At 45.8% G+C, this 22,157-nt stretch overlaps 1 protein-coding gene across 6 annotated transcripts in view; it reads left to right on the forward strand.

Moving 5' to 3' along the window:
• LOC132891771 (solute carrier family 15 member 2-like) overlaps window positions 1–22,157 on the forward strand; it is an 89,596-nt gene that overhangs the window by 61,836 nt on the left and 5,603 nt on the right. For 5 of the 6 annotated variants that reach the window (XM_060929694.1, XM_060929698.1, XM_060929697.1 and 2 more), the window contains exons 13-22: window positions 11,381–11,416; window positions 11,620–11,708; window positions 16,671–16,752; window positions 16,866–16,994; window positions 17,088–17,252; window positions 17,418–17,464; window positions 17,649–17,756; window positions 17,948–18,044; window positions 18,348–18,491; window positions 18,567–18,671. In XM_060929694.1, coding sequence (XP_060785677.1) covers window positions 11,381–11,416; window positions 11,620–11,708; window positions 16,671–16,752; window positions 16,866–16,994; window positions 17,088–17,252; window positions 17,418–17,464; window positions 17,649–17,756; window positions 17,948–18,044; window positions 18,348–18,491; window positions 18,567–18,671 — 1,002 coding nt within the window. The remainder of the gene's footprint in view (window positions 1–11,380; window positions 11,417–11,619; window positions 11,709–16,670; window positions 16,753–16,865; window positions 16,995–17,087; window positions 17,253–17,417; window positions 17,465–17,648; window positions 17,757–17,947; window positions 18,045–18,347; window positions 18,492–18,566; window positions 18,672–22,157) is intronic. The other variant, XM_060929695.1, reaches the window with a different exon arrangement.

Here is a 22,157-nt window from a genome sequence, read left to right on the forward strand (position 1 = left end):
TTAAAATTAAGACAAACTGAAAATCAGTTGCAGCTAAAAGCACTAGAAAACGAGGCTGCTCAGGGAGGTGTTGAATTGGCGTCAGCGTCGTTTGATGTCACGAGGCACATCAAATTGGTACCTCCCTTTGCAGAAAAGGACGTGGATAATTTTTTTCCGCACTTTGAGAAGGTTGCTCACACCTTGAATTGGCCGAGGGAATTGTGGCCTCTGTTAGTTCAATCTGTATTGACAGGACATGCCCAACAGATATTCGTTTCGTTGTCTCACCTGGAAAGTGCATATTATGATGTGGTTAAAGCCGCAATTCTGCGGGGTTATCAGTTAGTACCTGAAGCTTATAGGCAGCGCTTTCGGTGCTCAAAAAAGGTAGACAGTCAGACCTATATGGAATTCGCTCGTGAGAAAGAGCTACTGTTTGATCGTTGGTGCACAGCTAGTGAGGTGCACAGTAAAGCGCAATTGCGTGAACTGGTGCTGATAGAGGAGTTTAAGAATTGCCTCCCTCCTTCTGTTGCCACCTTTCTTCATGAGCGTCAGGTAAATATATTACATCAAGCCGCGGTTCTGGCTGACGAGTATGCGCTGACACATCGTGTGACTTTTAAAAACAAACATCGGTCTGACTCATTTAAAACTTTGCCTGGTGGGGAACAAGCCTGTCATTATTGTAAGAGGCCCGGTCATTTGGTGGCTGACTGTCCAGTGTTAAAGAAGAAGCATGGAAAGTTGAACACCAAGAGTGTGGGGGTAATTAAAGCTTTTCCTTCCTCCTCTGTTTTACAAGCTGTGTCTGAGTTGAAAACTGGCTATGAACCCTTTCTAAGTGATGGCTATGTGTGTTTGGCTGGCGATCAAAATCGTGTGCCAGTGCGTATCTTGCGTGATACTGGAGCTGCATTGTCGTTTATCTTAGGGGGAATCTTGCCTTTATCTGAAAATACGAAGACGGGGACTAGTGTCCTCGTGCGTGGCTTTGAAATGGGGTCGGTGTCCGTTCCACTTCACCAAATTGAGTTACAATCTGATTTGGTCAATGGTATTGTTGCTGTGGGGGTTCGTGGCTCACTGCCTATTCCAGGAGTAACTTTTATTCTTGGGAATGATATCGCATTTGGTAATGTGTGGGCCAAATCAAATTCAAAAGTGCTGCCCAAGGTTTTTGTCCCTGATCCATCTGTTCATGAGTGTGTGCGAGAGCATCCTGAAGTGTTCCCCGCCTGTGCCGTCACTCGTGCTATGATGAAGCGCGCAGCTTCTGAGGAGCGTAAGCGCTCACTGTCCTCCTCCGCTGTTGATGCGCCCGATTTGTCTGATTCGTTCTTTGCTAATCTTGATGATTTAGGTAGTATTGTTCCTTCATCCACTACTTCTGTGCCGTTGGCGAAAGTTGAACGCACACTGAATTTGTCTCGTGAAAAGTTGATTTCTGCTCAGAAATCTGACTCAACACTTGCTCCATTGTTGCAGCTTGTGTCAGATGTTTTTAGTGATGACTCCCCTAAGAACATACTTTCTCATGTATCTGACTTTCGCGATCGTTTACATCGGGCATGTGAGTTTGCTCGTGAACATCTAAAACAAACTCAATGTAAAATGAAGCAGTGGTATGATCGTAAGGCTGTCGATCGTCACTTTGTAGTGGGTGACAAAGTGCTGATGTTGCTACCTGTTCCTGGGTCTGCTTTGCAGGCTCGATTTAGCGGTCCATATGAAGTTTTGGAACGAGTGTCTGATCGGGACTATGTGATTGCGACTCCAGACCGTAGGCGTCAGAAGCGCTTATGTCACGTGAATATGTTGAAGCCGTTTCATGAGCGTAACTCCTCTGTTCTTCCTCTTGTGCCACCTGACCCGCAACCGACTGCTGAACCGGTGCTGTCTAGTGGTGCGGTGCTGATCTCGGCGGTGGAAGAGGGGGACGATGACGTTGGAAGTAGCCCGTGTCGTGCAGTGGTAGTGGGGCGTTTGAACAATTCTGCTATGATTTCTGTGCTTGCCTCTCACCTTCCTCATTTATCTCCGTCACAGAGGGCTGACATAGTGGAAATAGTCAGTCAGTTCCCTGAGCTCTTTGGCGATGTACCAAAACAAACGCGAGTTTTCGAGCATGATATTGATGTTGGTGCTGCAGTTCCCATCAAGCAGCATCCATACCGCGTTAATCCTGCAAAGAGGGCGATTTTGAGGAGGGAAGTGGAGTACATGTTGGCGAATGGCATTGCTGAGCCTAGTTCGAGTCCTTGGAGTTCTCCTTGTCTTCTTGTAGCTAAACCTGATCACACGTTCTGTTTTTGTACTGATTACCGCCGTGTCAATGCAGTCACGGTACCTGACTGTTATCCTCTTCCGAGGCTTGATGACTGCATTGACAAGGTGGGGTCAGTTGTGTTTGTGAGCAAATTTGATCTGCTCAAGGGTTACTGGCAAATTCCGTTGACAGCCAGAGCCAGGGAAATTTCTGCCTTTGTAACACCGGACGATTTTTTGTCTTATCGCGTAATGGCGTTCGGCATGCGTAATGCTCCCGCGAGTTTTCAGAGACTGATCAATACAGTATTGTCGGGTATGTCTAATTGTGAGGCCTATCTTGACGATGTTGTGTTGCACAGTCCTGATTGGTCCAGTCACCTTGTCCAAATTCGAGAACTGTTTCAGCGTCTCTCGTTTGCAAATTTGACCATCAATTTGGCAAAATGTGAATTTGGAAAGGCTACTGTTGTGTATCTTGGCCGCTTAGTGGGAGGGGGTAAGGTGCGTCCGTTGGATGCAAAAATTTCTGCCATCTGCAATTTTCCTGCCCCTGCTGATCGCCGCGAGCTTCGCAGATTTCTTGGCATGGCGGGCTACTATCGTGCGTTTTGTGAGAAGTTTTCTGCAGTAGTAGCCCTGTTAACTGATTTGTTAAGTCCAAAGGTTCCATATGCCTGGTCGGAACATTGCAGTAGGGCTTTTGAAAATTTGAAATCGCTTTTGGTTGCGGCTCCAGTTTTGAGTGCGCCTGACTTTTCAAAGCCCTTCTCCCTTGCTGTCGATGCATGTGACTATGGTGCTGGAGCTGTCCTCCTCCAGCTTGATGCTGATGACATTGAACATCCTGTTTCTTATTTTTCTAAGAAATTTAGCCTTCCGCAGCGGTCGTATTCGACCATAGAGAAGGAGGCACTAGCCCTGGTCCTTGCTGTACAACATTTTGAGGTTTATTTGGGTGCCTCAAAGAATATCGTTGTCTATACCGACCATGACCCGTTGAAGTTTATCTGGCGCATGCGTAATTCAAACCAACGGCTCATGCGGTGGTGTTTGATATTGCAACCTTTTAACTTGCAGGTTAAACACATTCGGGGTACGGACAACGTTATAGCGGACGTTTTGTCCAGAATGCCTTAGTGGTGTCTTTTACGGTATACCGTATGATTTTTTTTTTTCCTTACAATAATTATTGTTATTTTAATAATGTTTAAAATAATGAAAAGTTGAATGGATATATATCCGTATGATTTTTTTGTTTTGGTGTTTGGTAATGTGTGGTGTGTATACAGTGGTGCTTGAAAGTTTGTGAACCCTTTAGAATTTTCTATATTTCTGCATAAATATGACCTAAAACATCATCAGATTTTCACACAAGTCCTAAAAGTAGATAAAGAGAAGCCAGTTAAACAAATGAGACAAAAATATTATACTTGGTCATTTATTTATCGAGGAAAATGATCCAATATTACATATCTGTGAGTGGCAAAAGTATGTGAACCTTTGCTTTCAGTATCTGGTGTGACCCCCTTGTGCAGCAATAACTGCAACTAAATGTTTCCGGTAACTGTTGATCAGTCCTGCACACTGGCTTGGAGGAATTTTAGCCCATTCCTCCATACAGAACAGCTTCAACTCTGGGATGTTGGTGGGTTTCCTCACATGAACTGCTCGCTTCAGGTCCTTCCACAACATTTCGATTGGATTAAGGTCAGGACATTGACTTGGCCATTCCAAAACATTAACTGTATTCTTCTTTAACCATTCTTTGGTAAAATGACTTGTGTGCTTAGGGTCATTGTCTTGCTGCATGACCCACCTTCTCTTGAGATACAGTTCATGGACAGATGTCCTGACATTTTTCTTTAGAATTTGCTGGTATAATTCAGAATTCATTGTTCCATCAATGACGGCAAGCCGTCCTGGCCCAGATGCAGCAAAACAGACCCAAACCATGATACTGCCATCACCATGTTTCACAGTTGGGATAAGGTTCTTATGCTGGAATGCAGTGTTTTCCTTTCTCCAAACATAATGCTTCTCATTTAAACCAAAAAGTTCTATTTTGGTCTCATCCATCCACAAAACATTTTTCCAATAGCCTTCTGGCTTGTCCACGTGATCTTTAGCAAACTGCATATGGGCAGCAATGTTCTTTTTGGACAGCAGTGGCTTTCTCCTTGCAACACTGCCATGCACACCATTGTTGTTCAGTGTTCTCCTGATGGTGGACTCATGAACATTGACATTAGCCAGTGTGAGAGAGGCCTTCAGTTGCTTAGAAGTTACCCTGGGGTCCTTTGTGACCTTGCCGACTATTACCCGCCTTGCTCTTGGAGTGATCTTTGTTGGTCAAGCACTCCTGGGGAGGGTAACAGTGGTCTCGAATGTCCTCCATTTGTACACAATCTGTCTGACTGTGGATTGGTGGAGTCCAAACTTTTTAGAGATGGTTTTGTAACCTTTTCCAGCCTGATGAGCATCAACAATGCTTTTCCTGAGGTCCTCAGAAATCTCCTTTGTTCGTGCCATGATACACTTCCACAAACATGTGTTGTGAAGATCAGACTTTGATAGATCCCTGTTCTTGAAATAAAACAGGGTGCCCACTCATACCTGATTGTCATCCCATTGATTGAAAACACCTGACTCTAATTTCACCTTCAAATTAACTGCTAATCCTAGAGGTTCACATACTTTTGCCACTCACATATATGTAATATTGGATCATTTTCCTCAATAAATAAGCAATCAAGTATCATATTTTTGTCTCATTTGTTTAACTGGGTTCTCTTCATCTACTTTTAGGACTTGTGTGAAAATCTGATGACGTTTTAGGTCATATTTATGCAGAAATATAGAAAATTCTAAAGGGTTCACAAACTTTCAAGCACCACTGTATATGTAGGCGTATGTATATGAACCATTACGTGTTTTGTTTGTTTTATTGTGCTTATGTTTGTGCCACACACCTCTTCTCGTTGTGGACGTAGTGCATGTGCACGTTTTTTTTTTGCACTTAATTATGTTTATGTGTCTTGCACCCGACCTGTTTGTGAACGTGGTGTATGACGTTTTTTTGTGTTAGTAATTTGGGGACTATGTCACCAACTTAGTGGGGAGGTGTTACGTCCTCCTACCACTAGGGGCCCCCAGTACTTTTTTGTATGGTTGCTGCACTTAATTGTTTTACAGGTGGTTGGTGTGGAGCCAATGATGTCTCCTCTATAAATGCTAGGGTGGGAGCCTAAAGACTCTCTCTCTCCTCGGGGGTTGGTCCCACACCCATTTGATGCCTGCTTGTTTCTCTTTTGTGGTTGGTTTCCCCTTTTGTATGTAGTTTAATTCTTTGTTGGTTGTTCCTTGGTTTGTTTTGTTATTATTTGACAATAAAATACCTCTAGATTTAAACGAGCCCTGTGACTTTTGTCATAGATGTTACACTGCTACATCTGTTTGTAACACACCTCTACAATGAATTGCCGCTCCGCATCTGGCATCCGGAGGACGGGAGCAGTGGTGAACCGAGCCTTGAGGGTGGCAAAGGCTTCGTTGGCAGCCGGGGTCCAGGCAAAGGGCTGTTTGGTGCTGGTCAAGGCGGTGAGGGGTGACGCAATGGTGCTGTAATTACAAATGAATTTCCTGTAGAAATTTGCGAAGCCCAGGAACTGCTGAAGCTTCTTCCTGCTCTCTGGTACTGGCCATGAAGTCACTGCTGAGACTTTGGCAGGGTCCATCTGGATGCTCCCCTCTGCCACGATGTACCCCAGGAACCCCACAGACTTGGTATGAAACTCACACTTCTCTGCCTTGACGAAGAGGGAGTTTTCAAGGAGACGATGGAGCACTTGCTGGACATGCTGGGTGTGTTCGGACAGGGTTTGGGAGAAGATCAGGATGTCGTCGAGGAAAATGAACACGAACTTGTTCAACATATCTCGCAGGACATCATTCACCAGAGCCTGGAATACCGCTGGCGCGTTGGTAAGGCCAAACGGCATCACCCGGTATTCATAATGACCGGTGGGGGTGTTGAACGCGGTCTTCCACTCGTCTCCCTCCCTTATCCGAACCAGGTGGTAGGCATTCCGGAGATCGAGTTTGGTGAAGACCGTGGCTCCCTGGAGCAGCTCGAAGGCGGAGGTGAGCAGTGGGAGAGGGTATCGGTTCTTGACGGTGATGTCGTTGAGACCCCTGTAATCGATGCAGGGGCGCAGGGATCCATCCTTCTTTCCCACGAAGAAGAACCCAGCGCCGGCGGGAGAGGAGGATGGACGGATGAGGCCGGCAGTCAGAGAGTCACTGATGTAGTCCTCCATCGCCTTCCTTTCCGGGGCGGACAGAGAGTAGAGACGGCCCTTGGGTGGTGCAGTGCCTGGGAGGAGATCAATGGCGCAGTCGTAGGGCCGGTGAGGAGGCAAGGAAGTGGCCTTGGCTTTGCTGAATACCTCCCAAAGGCTGTGATAACACACTGGGACATTAGTGAGGTCGGGGGCAGAGCTGGCAGGTGGAGTACGGGGGCTTTGAGTGGCGGCTCGTAAGCAGGTCCGGTGGCAGTCCTTGCCCCATTCTCTTATCGCTCCAGTGGCCCAGTCGAGGTGAGGACTGTGCTGGCGGAGCCATGGATAGCCCAGGATGAGAGGTTGGCCGGGGGAACGGAGCAGGTGAAACTGGATGGTTTCGTGGTGGTTGCCTGACAGAGTCATCGGAACAGGGGCAGTGAGGCAGGTGACGGTGCCAAGGAGATGGCCATCCAGCACCCTGGCTGGAACGGGAGAGGATAAGTGATGGCTTTGCAGACCCAACTGGCGCGCAAGCTCGGTGTCCATGATGTTAGCCTCGGCGCCAGAGTCAGCCAGGGCGGCCAGGGTGTGGGTGGAATCCAACAGACGAAGACAAACTTGGAGCATAGGTTTCTGGCTGGTGGAGGAATGAATGGTCATTGAGCTCAGCCTGGCCCCTCGTATGTCCGGTGAGCTCGGGCTTTTACTGGGCAAGAAGCAGCACGGTGACTGTCACCCCCACAGTACAGGCACAGATTGGAGGTGATCCGACGCTAGCGCTCTGCCGGGCTGAGGGAAGCACGGCCGATCTCCATGAGCCCTGACTGGTCCAGAAGGCTCGGCGGAGAAGCAGCAGGAGACGTGGAAGGGGCTGGGTTACTCCGTGCGCTGGTGACTGACTGAGTCTGGCGGGCCCTTTCTCGTCGGTGGGTCTGGACCCGGCTGTCAATGCGGACGGCCAGGGCAATGGCCTCATCGAGTGTTGATGGTTGTTCGTATGAGACCAGTTCGTCCTTCATGTAGTCAGCCAGGCTGTGCAGAAAGGCGTCCACCAGCGCCTGCATGTTCCACTTGCTGCGCCGGGCCAAGGTCCGGAAATCGATCGAGTAGTCAGCCACTGTTCGTCTGCCTTGGCGAATACTCATCAGTCCTCCGTATGCCTCTACTGACGACAAGCCCAGGTCGAAGACCTTAGTTATCTCCGCTGCAAACAGGGAGAAGGAGGCACACGCCGGTGTCCAGCGTTCATACTCAGCAGTCCCCCACAGGCGGGCGTGGCCAGTCAGACGAGTGATGTTGAAGGCCACCTTTGCCGCGAAGGTTCTGGGCTGCAGGTCAAACAGCAACCGGCAGCTGGTCAGGAAAGCACGAACTTGGGAGGGGTCACCGTCAAAACGCTCTGGACTGCCGACCTTGGGTTCCGGGGCATCGAGTGCAGCAGGAGCACCTCCCGGAGCTGGCACATCAGCGGCAGGTATGACAGGGGCTGATGCAACAAGGGGCAGCGGTGGTTGACTCGGAAGAGCAGGGGTTGCTAGGGCGGTGAGCAGCTGGAGTGCTTGGTCCAGTTGTTGTTGCTGCTGATGATGACCAAGCTGGATCAGGGCTGCAATGTCGGTAGACAACTGACTGACATCTCCTTCGGTGCGCTGCAGCCGGTCTAGGGCAGAGGGTTCGGGCGCTGACTCCATGTCAAGGTCAGATCATTCTGTCAAGGACCAGACAGGAGAGGAGATCAAATGCACTCAAACCACAGTTTAATAATAACAGGGGAAAAGGGAGTTGGGAGAATGTGCGAAGTTCAGTGGCAGGAGGACTGAGAAGCTGGCGGGAGCATGGTGATGACATCTGAGGTCTCCCATCCAAGTACTGACCAGGCCTGACCCTGCTTAGCTTCTGAGATCAGACGGGATCAGGCGTAGTCAGAGAGGTGTGGCTGTAGGCTAACAGCTCTTGGGTTTCAGGCAGTCTCCCAGCAAGCAGTCCCTCAGCAGGCAGGAGATAACGAGCAGGCTGGAACACAGAGTCACAAATCAGGTAGCAAGATAGGGGACAGAAATGCAGGTTCAGGTTACCAGGGCAGAAGAGTAGGGCTCCAGGCAGGGCTGCTCACACCAGGCAGATGGAGAGGCAGGCGAGCAGCAGGGCTGGGCGAGCTGGAGATCAGGCAAAGGTACAGGAGAGGCAGGCAAGAGGCAGAGTCGACAGGACAGAAGGCAGATCAGGTTACTGGGGCTGGAGAGCAGACAGAGTCAGACGGAACAGAATATCTTCAGGAGTCAGAGTAGTAGGAACACAGAGCAGGTTATCACGCTGAGAGTTGCAGACGATCTGACACAGAAGCTTGGGAGGACTGCAGTATAAATACACACAGGGGGAAAGCAGGTGGTCGGCAACAGCCAATGACAGTCACTGAAAGTTAATAAGAGGAAGTGAGTGCGGGCGTGGCCGGTAATGCTGAGTGGAGATGTTACCTGAAGAGAGAAGTTCACAGGTAGGACCATGACACTATTGTTCCAAAGGCAGGGGACCCTCTGGCATCCCCACCCAGAGAGGCTGAAACTTTGTGTATGGCCTCTGGGGCGGAGCAACAACTTATGGATTGTTCACAAGTGTTTTGGGACACTGTTTTGAATGCCCATGCCATCAACATGCAGCATATACAACAATAGATGAAAGCTTTTTTCTGCATGGTGTTCAAATTGGTCTTTGGATCCACAGTCTTGTCCTGTGTCTCCAGTGATTGAATATATTCAAAGCTTGTTGGATGCTGGCAGGTCTCCAGCCACAATAAAGGTTTATGTGGCAGCTATTGTGGTCCATCATGACTTGGTAGATGGGATGTCTTTGGGTGCTCATAGGCTGATTACTGCCTTTCTGAAAGGTACTTTTTGTATCCATCCACCAAACCATGTGAAAAGTCCACAATGAGATTTGCTCCTTGTGTTGGGCAGCCTATGTGAAGCCCTGTTTAAGCCAGTGCAAACTTCTGACATTAAGTGGCTGTCATATAAAACTGCTTTCTTGTTGGCCATAATGTCTGCTAAACGGGTGAGTAAAATTCACACCATCAATCAGTCATCAGTGTATGAGTTGGGGCCCTGAAGATAGTTTTGTAACTTTATGGCCCAACCCTGCCTTTCTACCTAAGGTTATGTCACCCCAGTCTATAAATAAGCCCTTTCTCTTTGGCTGCATTCAATTTGGCAACTGAAATTAATTGTAGGGCCTTGTGCCCTGTTCTTTCATTATGGCAGTATGTTTCTGTTACTTCACCCTGGCAGGCCTCGGACCAACTGTTTGTTTCCTTTGGAGGAAAGAATAAGGGCTCTGCTCTTTACAAACAAAGGCTTTTCCATTGGGTCACAGAGGCTATCTCTGTGGCTTACCAGCGGTGCAGGCAGGCAGCTCAACTCGGGCTATAGCAGCTTCCTGGGCAGTATTGCATGGGGTCCCCCTGTCTGATGTCTGTTCGGCTGCAACATGGTCTTCTCCCAGTACGTGCACCAGGTTTTATAGTCTGAATGTGGCATCACTCTCTCTGGCACACATGGCTATACTTCCAACTGTCTTATCTGACTCTGAGTAAGCTTCCTCGTGACATAGTTGGCATACATCTTCCACTAGTCACTCGACTGCCTCTGGTGGTCTGTAAGGACTGAAATCGAATGCTGGTTATGTATGTAACTGTGGATCTATGAAGGAGTGGAAGACCGCCAGAGTCTCTGGTCACTCGGAAGGGCAAGAATGACCATTGAGAACGTCATGACCCGCATACTGGTATTTATACTGGGTCTCGCGATATCATGGTTACATGATGACAGAAGTTTATACATGTTTCTCGACTAATGCGCAGGTGCATGAAGAATTCCACTAGTCTATTGACTGCCTCTGGTGTTCTTCCACTCCTTCATAGAACCACAGTTACATACATAACTAGAGTTTCATTGCTTCATGTCCTGTTTCTATATGATTGTGTTTTTTCTTGTCCCGAGTGCAATCACATGATTACATGAAACTGAGTAAAGGATAATGAAGTTTAAATGACAACTGTATGGCCCACAGTTGCATGGACAAAATTGTCCTATTTCCCAGATTACACCATTTTAATCTATTTAGGATTTATATGTATAACAAAAAAACCATTGAGCATTCACATATCCAGTAATTCTCAATTTATTAGGGTAATGACATTTTTACAAAGCACTTGATGTATTCCATTGAGCTGAGCAATGAATTAATTTTCATAAAGTTGTCCACCTAACAACGCAAAATACAGCAAATACGTTAAAACAACCTACAGTATATTGATAATTCCCTTTATGTTCCATATGTTAATTCATAGTTTTGATGTTTTCAGTATTGTTCTACAATGTAGAGAATTGTCAAGATACAGAAAAACCTATGAATGATTAGATGTGTCCAAACTTTTGACTGGTATTGTTTTTATTGTTTATATCTGTGTTTCTGAATTACTATGATGGAAACCTTATGCTGTTTTACCTCATGTTCTTGACTTAAATTATCTAGTCCTTAATAGTAAGCTCAAATTTAGCTTTAATTTGTTGCAGAAAGGAAAACACTAATAATGTATAGGACCTAGGTTCTTCATAAGCAGGTTTGAAAACCTTGGTCAAAAATACAGAAATTAATGAAAAACTCATACTTCCTGTATGTTGGCTGAGTGAGTGAGGTGCAGAAATGACTCATTGTAATTTAAATAATTTTCTTTTTTTTTTAATTTGCATTCGTTTTGTGACAGTTCAAACAACTAATCTGCAGATGAAGATTTTTATATTGCGTAATTTTATGCTCTATCCATTCATCTGTATTTTCCTGTTTTACAGGGTGGAGGTTTTGTAATAAAGCCTGATCAAATGCAGGTACCTGTATGCACAAATCTTCCCGTGGCCTGGAGCACTATTAAAGCTTAATGATGTGATGTTACGAAGAAACTGTCATAAAATTTAAGCAACACATTTACTGTTATCTGTTTCAGCTATATATTTTATGATTTTCTGATCATTATGGTTATTGTGCTCTGTGAGATGCAGGATGTATTGTTTTTCCCTTCCCTGTTGTTAAGATGCTGAATGCTTTGCTCATTCTGGTGTTCGTTCCTATCTTTGACATGGGTGTGTACCCGCTCATCGGTCTTTGTCGGATTAACCTCACGTAAGTACAGCCAAAGCTACATATCCATGTGGAATAGAAAGTCCCAGTAAAATTTTAACAGCATTCAAAGTACACTAAAAAATTTTTTTGTTCTTGTCTAGTAAAAGTGCAAAACAACATATGCAGTGTCCGTGATTATGCAAGGTGCAGCATTCATTATGCGGTTCTTGCACAGCAAAACGGTGCAGAGCAGAGTGTACTTAATGTCACACCCGTGCACGTTGGCTGACTCTCACACGTGCTCTGGACAGCGTGCACTACGAACTGAATCACGCATGCGTACCGCTAATGACTCACACCAGCAGCGGATTAAGGCACAATCAGTACGCATATATAAGGACGTCTAAGACTGACTCACTTTGTGAAGTATTGAGTTGTGTGTGACATTTTACCGAGCTTTGTTTTCCAATTGATCTCTTGATTTCCTGTTCCTCTTCTTTTGTATTCTACTTTAGTCTGTGCCTTTGATGGTCTGTTTGTGCCTCATTCGACCTATTGCCTGTTTCTCCATTCACAATTCATGCCTGCCGTCTTGGATTGGTCGCCTGTTTGTCTTATTCTTAATAAATGTCTTCTGCACCTACATCCGTCTCCACCATCCACCCTGACAGAATACTTTGCCCCTCCGACAGAATACTTCGCTGCTACATGGATGTAGCAGAAGATAACCAGCACGCCCCTCTATGCCATGCCCAGGTTTCTGTGCCTCAACCCCTAGCTGTATTTTTCTGGCAGCAACTTGGGACAGACACCCCTGCACCCGATGATGGAGTGGAATATCACCCCAAGGGGTTCGCATTGCAACGTGCATGTTTTTATGCTGACCTGGAGGAGCCCAAGCCTCCAGAACCAGTCTTGGTCAGCTACATGATTAACTGGCTCACGGGACGAACATGCTGATGGGCCGATTACCTTGTAAGAGTGGAACATCCATGCCTACATAACTCAGTCTTTTTTACATAATGCTCTGGTACCTGTATGATGCTTTAGAGAAGGAGGACCCCCATGAATTTTTTTTCGGGGGGAGGGGCTACAGCGTTAGTGGCCACTGACACAGCAGCAGCAGAGGAGGCTGTCACTCCAGAGCCAATTACAGAGCCAGTCCCACAGCCTGTCCCAGTGCCAATGCCAGCACCTGCACCAGCACAAGAGCCAGAGCCAGCATCAGAGCCAGCTCCAGAGCCTGTTCCAGAATCAGTGCCAGAGGTCAATGGGGTGGCTTCTGCCCCAGACGTCAGTAAAGAAGACATTGTCATTCTGCTGCCCCCCGGCTTTGAAGATGATGTTCCGCCGCTGGGTCATGAGGACCTCGCCGGCGCACCACTGGGCTTCGACAAGGACGAGCAATGGTCAGACAGAGCCCTGTCCAGAGTCCAGGTCCTGTCCAAAGCCCAAGCTCATGCATGAGCCCATGTCCAGATCCTGCCCAGAACCCATGTTCAGTCCAATACCCAAACCCATGCTCGAACTGTGTCTGGAATCCAGGCCTTGTCCATAGCTTGAGCCTAAGCCCCCACCAGAGCTGAGTATCCAGTGCCACAGAACGGAGAGCTGATGGCACGGCGTCCAGCGCCAGGCCCTCATCCCCGGGGCCACTAAAGATGGAGCATAGGGAGCTCTTTGGGGGGTTCTGTCAGATCCACATGCATTGGCTGACTCATGTGCGCTGTGGACAGCACACGCTACGAACTGACTCACATGCGCACACCGCTAATGCTTCACACAGATAGTGGATTAAGGTGCAATCAGCACACATAAGACTGACTCATGTTACAAAGTATTGAGTTGTGTGTGACACTTTACCGAGCCTTGTTTTCTGATTGATCTCCTGGTTTTCTGATTTCCTGTTCTTCGTCTTTTGCATTCCGCTTTAGTCTGTGCCTTCGATAGTCTGTATGTGCCTCACTTGACCTCTTGCCTGTTTTTCCATTCACGATTCATGCATGCTGTGTCGGATTGTTTGCCTGTTTGTCTTATTCTTAATAAATATCTTCTGGACCTACATCTGTCTCCACCAAGTCAAGTCAAGTCAAGTTTATTTGTATAGCGCTTTTAACAATAAACATTGTCGCAAAGCAGCTTTACAGAATTTGAACAACTTAAAACATGAGCTAATTTTGTCCCTAATCTATCCCCAATGAGCAAGCCTGTGGCGACGGTGGCAAGGAAAAACTCCCTCAGACGACATGAGGAAGAAATCTCGAGAGGAACCAGACTCAAAAGGGAACCCTCCTCATTTGGGCAACAACAGACAGCATGACTATAACATTAACAGTTTTAACATGAAAACAGTTTCGTTGATGTTATAACTCTTCATTGATGGAAACTTGAGTGCAAAACTGTTCATGACAACTGCAGTCCTAAAGTTAGCAAGTCAACTGTAGTCCTCAGCCATAAAAGCATTACTGTAAGTGTCCAGAGCATCCTCCAGGTATAACCCTCAACTGTCCTCATGGGGCCGTCCTTCACAGGAGCGATGCAATAAAACTCCGACCAGACACAGGGCACCAGGATGGATCAAGCAGGTCTGAGGGGCAGAAGAGGCCAGCATCTCAATCCCAGGACCAACATGTAACTCAGAGGGACAGATGGGGGGGGAGAGAAAACACAGGTTGTTAGGTATGCCCTAAAAATGACACAAGTATTAAATCTGTGTGGTAGGCTCACAGATACGAGAGTCTTGACATCAGGCATAATACACAACAATGGCATGTTAATATGGTTAAAAAAATATCATGACCTGCTCTGGCTGGATGCTTGATTGGGTGATGGGAGCACACTCCTCAGCAATGATGAGATGCAGATGGGACCCTTAGGGCTGGCCAAGACAATTCAGTTACATTTCACCGGGTCTGGGACATGCGACAGAATGTCTGACGGCCGATTCCCTACAGGCTACGATAGCCAGTCGAGGTCTCCACCCTCTCCATCAAAAGATTTCCTGTTGACTCCATGTAACTCCACCCACCCCGGCACTTAAGCTTTACATGAAGAAGATGAATTACTTATGTCTCCACTGTTTGGCATTTTCCTCACAGCTTTTTTTTCTTAATTTCCATATTGTGGTATTAAGTGGTTAAGTGCTGGTTCATTATTAAGTTATTGTATCAAGATTATAAAATACACTTTGTCTCTGACATGACACCAGACCTAAATTTATTTCATATTTTAATCTGTTTGATCTCCAACACATTTAAGTCTTGCCATGCCACAATTTCAGAATTTCAGATAACATTTGCTGTTTTTTGTACCTTAAAGCTCATAGGCAACGGTTTTAATTTTATGCACATTAGAAACTTTATATGTTAAAAAACCCTCTGTAATTTTCTTCTGGTCCCAAGAAGTATTGTTAATAAGTAATCATTAAAATAAGTTAGCGCGGATCGCGTCAAATTTCTGTTTGGCAATTTTCGTGACCACTCGGCGCGTGACATCATTCAAGACAAACACACCGCTTGAGTTGAGTCTACTTCCGTTTACTTGCATTGCCATTCGGCTTGAGTGCAGACGTGCGTTCAGGAATTTCCAAAGAAAAACCATGCCTTATTGTTGTGCAGTGAACTGTAACAATGGGACCGGGTCAGGAAGAAGTTTTTACCTTTTACCGAGAGAGGAGAAGAGGCAGAGAGAGTGGATTGGCTTTTTCCGGAAGAGGAGAAGAGGTGGAGCGAGAGGATTGGCTTTTTCTGAAAGAGGAGAAGAGGCGGAGCGAGTGGGTTGGCTTTTTCCGAAAAAGGAGAAGAGGCGGAGCGAGTTGGTTGGCTTTTTCCGAAAGAGGAGATGAGGCGGAGAGAGTGGATTGGCTTTTTCCGGAAGAGGAGATGAGGCGGAGAGACTGGATTGTGCGCGTGAAGCCAGAGGGTTGGCTTTTTCCGGAAGAGGAGACGAGGCGGAGAGAGTGGATTGTGCGCGTGAAACAAAATCAAGCAGTCAAAGAAGAAATGGAGCAGCAACGCTCAAGCAAAAAGGAGAAGATTGGAGGTAAACATTTTTACTTTTGCTTGCAATTGACAAGTCAAAAATCCTGAGGGATCCTGTACAATCATTGTGGAAATGAGACAAAAGGGATATTTCCTCGCTTAGAGTAGGCTATAAATAGTATAATGCTGTGGATGGCAGGCTAATGTGGCCTACTGGCACACTGTCAAGTAATCGTTACCTATATCCACTAAGGAGGGCGGTTTAATTATTCTTCAAAAGGACTCCTATTTAGTATTACGATGAAAGTAGGAATTTATCATAACTACCAGGATAAATCGTTTGAGCGCGAATCTTGTTGAGGTCCAGGGTCACTGCAATCAGAGTCGGCCGAGTCGCTGTCCGATTCCGAGGCCGCACGATCAAACCAGTGAGCCACATTCACCGATTGCTTCGCAACGGCCATAGGTTCATACATATATGGTTTCACCTCTCAATATTCAATTTGGAGAGTTCCTACTTCAAAATTGCTTTCAGACATTTTACACAACCTCTCACGACCAAAGTCCGTACACATGTGCTCGGTTCGCAAATAAACACAGAACTGCTCCCAGTCTGTTTGCCTTAAATGACGTCATGACGACTGTCCCCTGGCGGTGAAAGTGCGCATCAGTGAGATGTAAGCAAACCTTCGTAAATTGGGCAAAACAGTATATTTTAACCGTTTTATTCAATTATAGGGTGCAAATTAGACACTAGGAAAATTGAATTTGCTTTTTGGGTCGTTCTTCTAGACAATAAAGTTGATATTCTACGTTTCACCTCCGACCATTGCCTATGACCTTTAAGTGTTATCCCCTATGGAATGTTCATGGAATTTATTTTAAATGATTATAAGCCATTTATATTCATGCACATTTGTCTGCACTCTTTTATAAATCGTGTTTTGGACATGCAGGTGCAAACAAAAGAACATAGTCTGGCTAATAATCAAATGTTAGACTTCTTGCTTGTGTAACTTCAATATCTCTCTCCTGTGCTTAGGCCTCTAAGGAAGATGACCGCAGGAATGATCCTTGCTGCACTCGCTTTCTGTGCTGCAACTGTAGTGGAAGTCAATGTCATTGTATGTCTTCACACAGTCTTTATTTATACCACAGTGTTGCAAATTTTAAAAGGAAGTCATAGAAACTGTCAGTACTGAGTGTGATGTACTCTGTGTTGTATTTTCTGGCAAAGAAAACGGGTGTGGAACCTCCACCAGCCAAAGAGTGTTTGCTACAAGTCCTTAACCTTGTTAATGGAGAGGCTGTGTCTGTAGAAATTACAGGACATAATATTTTCCCTGACAAAATAGAATCATATAAGGTGAGGTTATCTGTCATTTAACTGTTTTAAGTTTATTTTAAAATTAATTTTTAACCACTATAAAGCAAATAATGAAATCACTGTTGTTGTTAGGATCCTTTGGAATACACTAGATTTCCACTTGAGGATGTCAGCCAAGTCTTCCCAGTCACTGTTTCTCAAAATGGAGTGGCTCACCAGTGCCAACTTAACGTCAGTGAGCACACTGCCTATAGCCTCATCTTGTATAGTGAGGGCACTAGTATTGAGTGTAAACAGGTGAGGTTTTAAGAGTTTACTAAACGTCTCCAGGAAGTACTTTTGACAGATAGGAACACAATTGGCATCTAAATATATTAAGATTATACCAGGTTCTTATTTAATTTTGCATTGTAGTGATATTACATTGTCCTCTTTTACATATTTTGTGTGACTAAAATGCAGGAAAAGGATAATATCATTAAATCTAAGAATGGAGAAGCCTTCCTCAGGTACAGTACAACTTTGAAGAATCATAAATACTGAATAAGAATCACAGTGAGCAGGGAAGGGTGTTTCTGAGGTCAAATTTTAACTGGAGAGTTAATCTTCAGTAGAATTATCAGACTTTGCATAATACAACTTGGATGGTTCTTTGTAATGAGCTATAAATTTCTGACTAATTTTTTTTTTCAGATTCATTAATAGCCGATCAGAGGATATGAACATAACAGTAGGCAGTATAACATTCTTTGCACCAAGCAGTTACGGGATCTCTGAAAGCAAAAGTGTTGAAAGAGGAAGGTGGGTATCTTACTAATAGCTCTATTTAATTACAATCATGTAACATCTGGTGATTGATTATCTCTCCTCAAGTTGAAAATATTTTTATGGACTTTTTATGGATTTTCATATCAGTGATTACAGATTTTATGCCTGATCAAGGTCTTGGTTGATGAAGCTCATGTCTTTGACAATGTTTTTTCCCCCTGCAGATACACGGAAGTTTCCTGCGTATCACAGACAAAGACACATCTTATTGATCTGGGGCTTCTTGACTTTGGTGCCACCTACACATTCATTCTTGGCGGGGTAAAAAGATGTTTATCTTCGTGTGGTTAATATTTTACTGTAGAGGCCATGGCGATATTTGTTTCACAATTTCTTGGACAATTATATAGACTAGAATTGTGGTTTTCACAAAGTTTTTAAAAGATATAAAATAGAAATTAGTCAGCTCACACACACAGTCACAGAAAACAGTATTCAGTTTAAGAATTAAATGATGGCTGTTGCTTCTTAAAAATGAACTCTTCTCTTATTTATCTGTATGAGATAATGATACAGGAATGGGTAGCCAGGCTAAAAAGGGTCAATAGTTGCCTGTTTGTACAGGACACAGAAGCCATACAAATTAATAAGACTGAGGATGTCCAGGCAAACAATGTGCACATTGCTTGGCAGATCCCACAGTACGTCCTCATCACTGCAGGGGAGGTCATGTTCTCAATCACTGGTCTAGAATTTTCATATTCACAGGTATGTCAGTGAACCACATTTTAGATTTAATGTTCTGTCAGTTTCAGTTGCTCATGCCACAGCTTGTGCCCTTAGGCCCCAGCGAGTATGAAGTCTGTGCTGCAAGCAGGATGGCTTCTTACTGTGGCTTTTGGGAATGTCATTGTGGTGATTGTGGCAGAGGGAGCTGGGCTGGAGCAGGTAAGTTCTGGATCTGGTGATTTCTTTATAGGACACCTAGTCTGGCCTTAGATAAGCAAACGTTAATAAAAGTCAATAAAACACCATGATATACATGTAACGCGTCAGGGTGCAGGGTACTTACAGATGTATGTGCAGGGGAGAGCGGGGAAAGCAAACAGGAAACAAAACCAAAATGCTAGACAAGAATCGTGGTAAAAAGGCAGGCGAGGGTCTGTTGATTGGCAAACAGAGCAATGTAGGCAAGACTAGAGAAAGATGAGGTATAAACGAGAACAAGGATCGAAGAAACTAGAGACAGGCAGAAAGCAAACGGCTTGGTATGACAGGGTAAACACTGAACAATACTTTGCACGGAAGTGAGTAAGAGAGGGGATTAAGTAGCATGACTTGATGAGTGGAGAATGAGAGACAGGTGTAATTAATAAGCAGGTGATAGACAGCGCTGTGGTTCTTGGGTTTTGTAGTTTTGAGAAGCCATGCTTGTCGTCTGTTTCGAGCTGTTGCTCTCAATGCCATTACTAATAGAAACCCCTGAACTGAGGACCACAGTCACTATGTCCTCTGGGATACCAAAGTATCTGAACACATACTGAAATAACAGTTTGGCTGTCTGGAAGGCAGCGAGGATGCCAGGTAACGGGATGAGTCTCAGTGCCTTGGAAAATCTGTCCACTGTTACCATAATGGTTGTGTTGTATTGGGACGGTGGTAAATCTGTGATGAAATCTACGGCCAGGTGGGACCAGGGTCTCTGAGGTACTGGGAAAGGGCAGAGCTTCCCACCTGGAGGGGTTCATGGAACCTCGGCCTGGGTGCACTCAGAGCAAGAGGAGATGAAACAATTGACTTCTGTCAGCATGTTCTCCCACTAGTACTTGTTTCTCAGCATTTGCTGAGTACGATGGCTGCTTGGATGTCCAGTAGCAGGAAATGCATGAGCCCATGTGATGAGTTTTCCTCTGAGGTTGTTAGGGATGTACAGGAGGCCAGGTGGACAACTCTCTGGAAGTGCCTGAGGTTGTGACTCCCTTATTTCTTTGTCTAGGTCCCACGTGATAGCCTGGATGAAACAGTCAGGTGCGAGAATGGGATGAGGTTCAGGGTTGTGAGGAATGGAGTGGAATGTCCGAGATAAGGCATCCACTTTTGTGTTCTTGGTGCCTTGGCGATATGAAATCATGAAATGGAAGCGTGTGAAAAACAATGCCCATCTGGCTTGATGTGGATTAAGTCTTTTCACCTTCTTGAGATATTCAAGGTTCTTATGGCCGATTAATATGACTAAGGGATGTGTGGCTCCCTCCAGCCAGTGCCTCCATTCCTCCAGAGCAAGCCTGATAGCTAATATTTCTCTATTCCCAACATCGTAGTTTCTCTCTGCAGAGGTGAGTTTCCTTGAGAAGAATGCCACCGGGTGGAGCTTGGGTCTCTCCCCGAAATGCTGTGAAAGGATCCCTCCTACACCTGTCTCAGAGACATCTACCTCGACCGTGAATGGTCTGGCTGGGTCAGGACGTTGCAGTATTGGGGCTGTGGTGTAGGCAGTCTTGAGTTTATTGAAGGCCTCTTCGGCTGAGGTACTCCAGTGGAGGCGCTTGGGTCCCTTCTTTAACAGAGAAGTCAAGGGTGCTGCGATAGTGCTGAAACTTCTAATTAGCGATGATAGAAGTTGGCAAAACCTAGGAAATGTTGGAGTTCCTTGACTGAGGTGGGTACTGGCCAGGACGTAACTGCAGACACCTTGGAGGGGTCCATGCTGTCCCCTTCTGCGCTGATGATGTAACCCAAAAACGAGATCTGATGCATGTTAAATTCGCACTTCTCAGCCTTGACATAAAGTTGATTCTCTAACAGGCATTGGAGAACTGATCTGACATGCCTGAGATGGCTCTCTTCATCTGGGGAGTAGATCAGGATATCGTCAATGTAAACTACAATATATCTCCCCAACATGTCCTAAAGTGTGTCATTAATAAGGCACTGAAACACACTTGGTGCCGGAGAAAGGCCATATGGCATTACCCGGTATTCAAAATGGCCGGCATTGGTACTGAAGGCGGTCTTCCACTCATCTCCCTCTTGGATTCTAACCAGGTTGTAGGCACGGTGCAGGTCTAGCTTAGAGAATATTTTGGCAGTGTGTAGTTGTTCTAAAGCCGAGGGTACCAATGGAAGAGGATAAGGGTACTTAACTGAGATTTGGTTGAGCCCTCTAACATCTATGCAGGGTCAGAGACCTCCCCCTCTCTTCTCAACGAAGAAGAATCCAGCTGATGCTGGTGAAGTTGATGGGCGTATGTAACCCTGCTTGAGGGCCTCTTGAATATACTCCTCCATAGCAGTCCATTCTGCTTGAGAGAGGGTAGATACAACCATGTGGTGGAGATGTATCTAGCAGGAGATCAATGGCAGTCGTATGGGCAATGTGGTGGCAGGCCACAGGCTTTACCCTTACTGAAGCCCTCCTGTAAGTACAAGTAACACTCTGGAACATTCTCTAAGGAGTCAGGCTGGGGACTCTCTACAGACATGGAGGAGAGATTTAGCTGAGGACGCTGAAGGCAATTCTGGAAGCATGTAGGTGACCACTGAAGAATCTCCTTATTCTGCCAGGAGATCAGGGGGACATGAAGCTGTAGCCATGGATAGCCCAAGATGATGTCGTGATGAATGGTGGAGGTAACCAAGAGTGAAATGAGTTCAGAACAAAGGGCTCCCACCTGAAGGTGCACAGGAGTGGTCCAAGAGGTGATGAGGCCATCCCTTATTGGCCCTCCATCGATGGTCTTGATGCTGAGTGGACACTGCAGAGGGCTTGTGGGCAGACTGAACTTCTAGACAATTGAGGTGTTGATGAAATTCCCCTCCACCCCTGAATCAACAAATGCAGAAAGCATGTGGGTCAAGGAGGGCAGTTTCAGCAATACAGGAACCTTGAATGATTGGGCCTTAAAATAGCTCACTGGACTCACTGAGTCGGAAGTGGTCTCAGCAGAGATGGTGCGAGACGAGTGGACTGGACACTGTGTGATCTGATGACTGGAACTTCCACAGTAAAAACACAGACCCTCTCGTTTCCTCTTCTCTTGTTTGGAGTATTTCAGATGGGTTTGAGAAACCTCCATGGGTGTGGGAATGTCAATGAATGGCGTGGGCTTGGTCTCTTCCTTGAGGGAAGGTCGACTGGAGAGTAAGTGATCCAGCCTGATGGCTAGACCGACAAGGGAGTCTAAGGTTAGGTGTTCATCTCTACACGCCAGTTCACTCAGTACCTCAGGGTGAAGACCTTGACAAAAAACAGCCTTTAGAGCCAGTTCTGGTGGCTGTGAGAGTTCTGAAATCCAGGGCATATACAGTGACTCCCCTTGAACCTTGTATGATGGTGAGCAAGCTCTCACAGACTTCGATTCCCTCTGGTTCATGATCAAACACTCATTTAAATAATTAGAGGAAACAGTCATATGAAGTTGTGTGCTCGTCTCC

Source organism: Neoarius graeffei, chromosome 9, assembly GCF_027579695.1.
Source record: "Neoarius graeffei isolate fNeoGra1 chromosome 9, fNeoGra1.pri, whole genome shotgun sequence".
In the NCBI taxonomy this organism is placed as follows: Eukaryota; Metazoa; Chordata; class Actinopteri; order Siluriformes; family Ariidae; genus Neoarius; species Neoarius graeffei.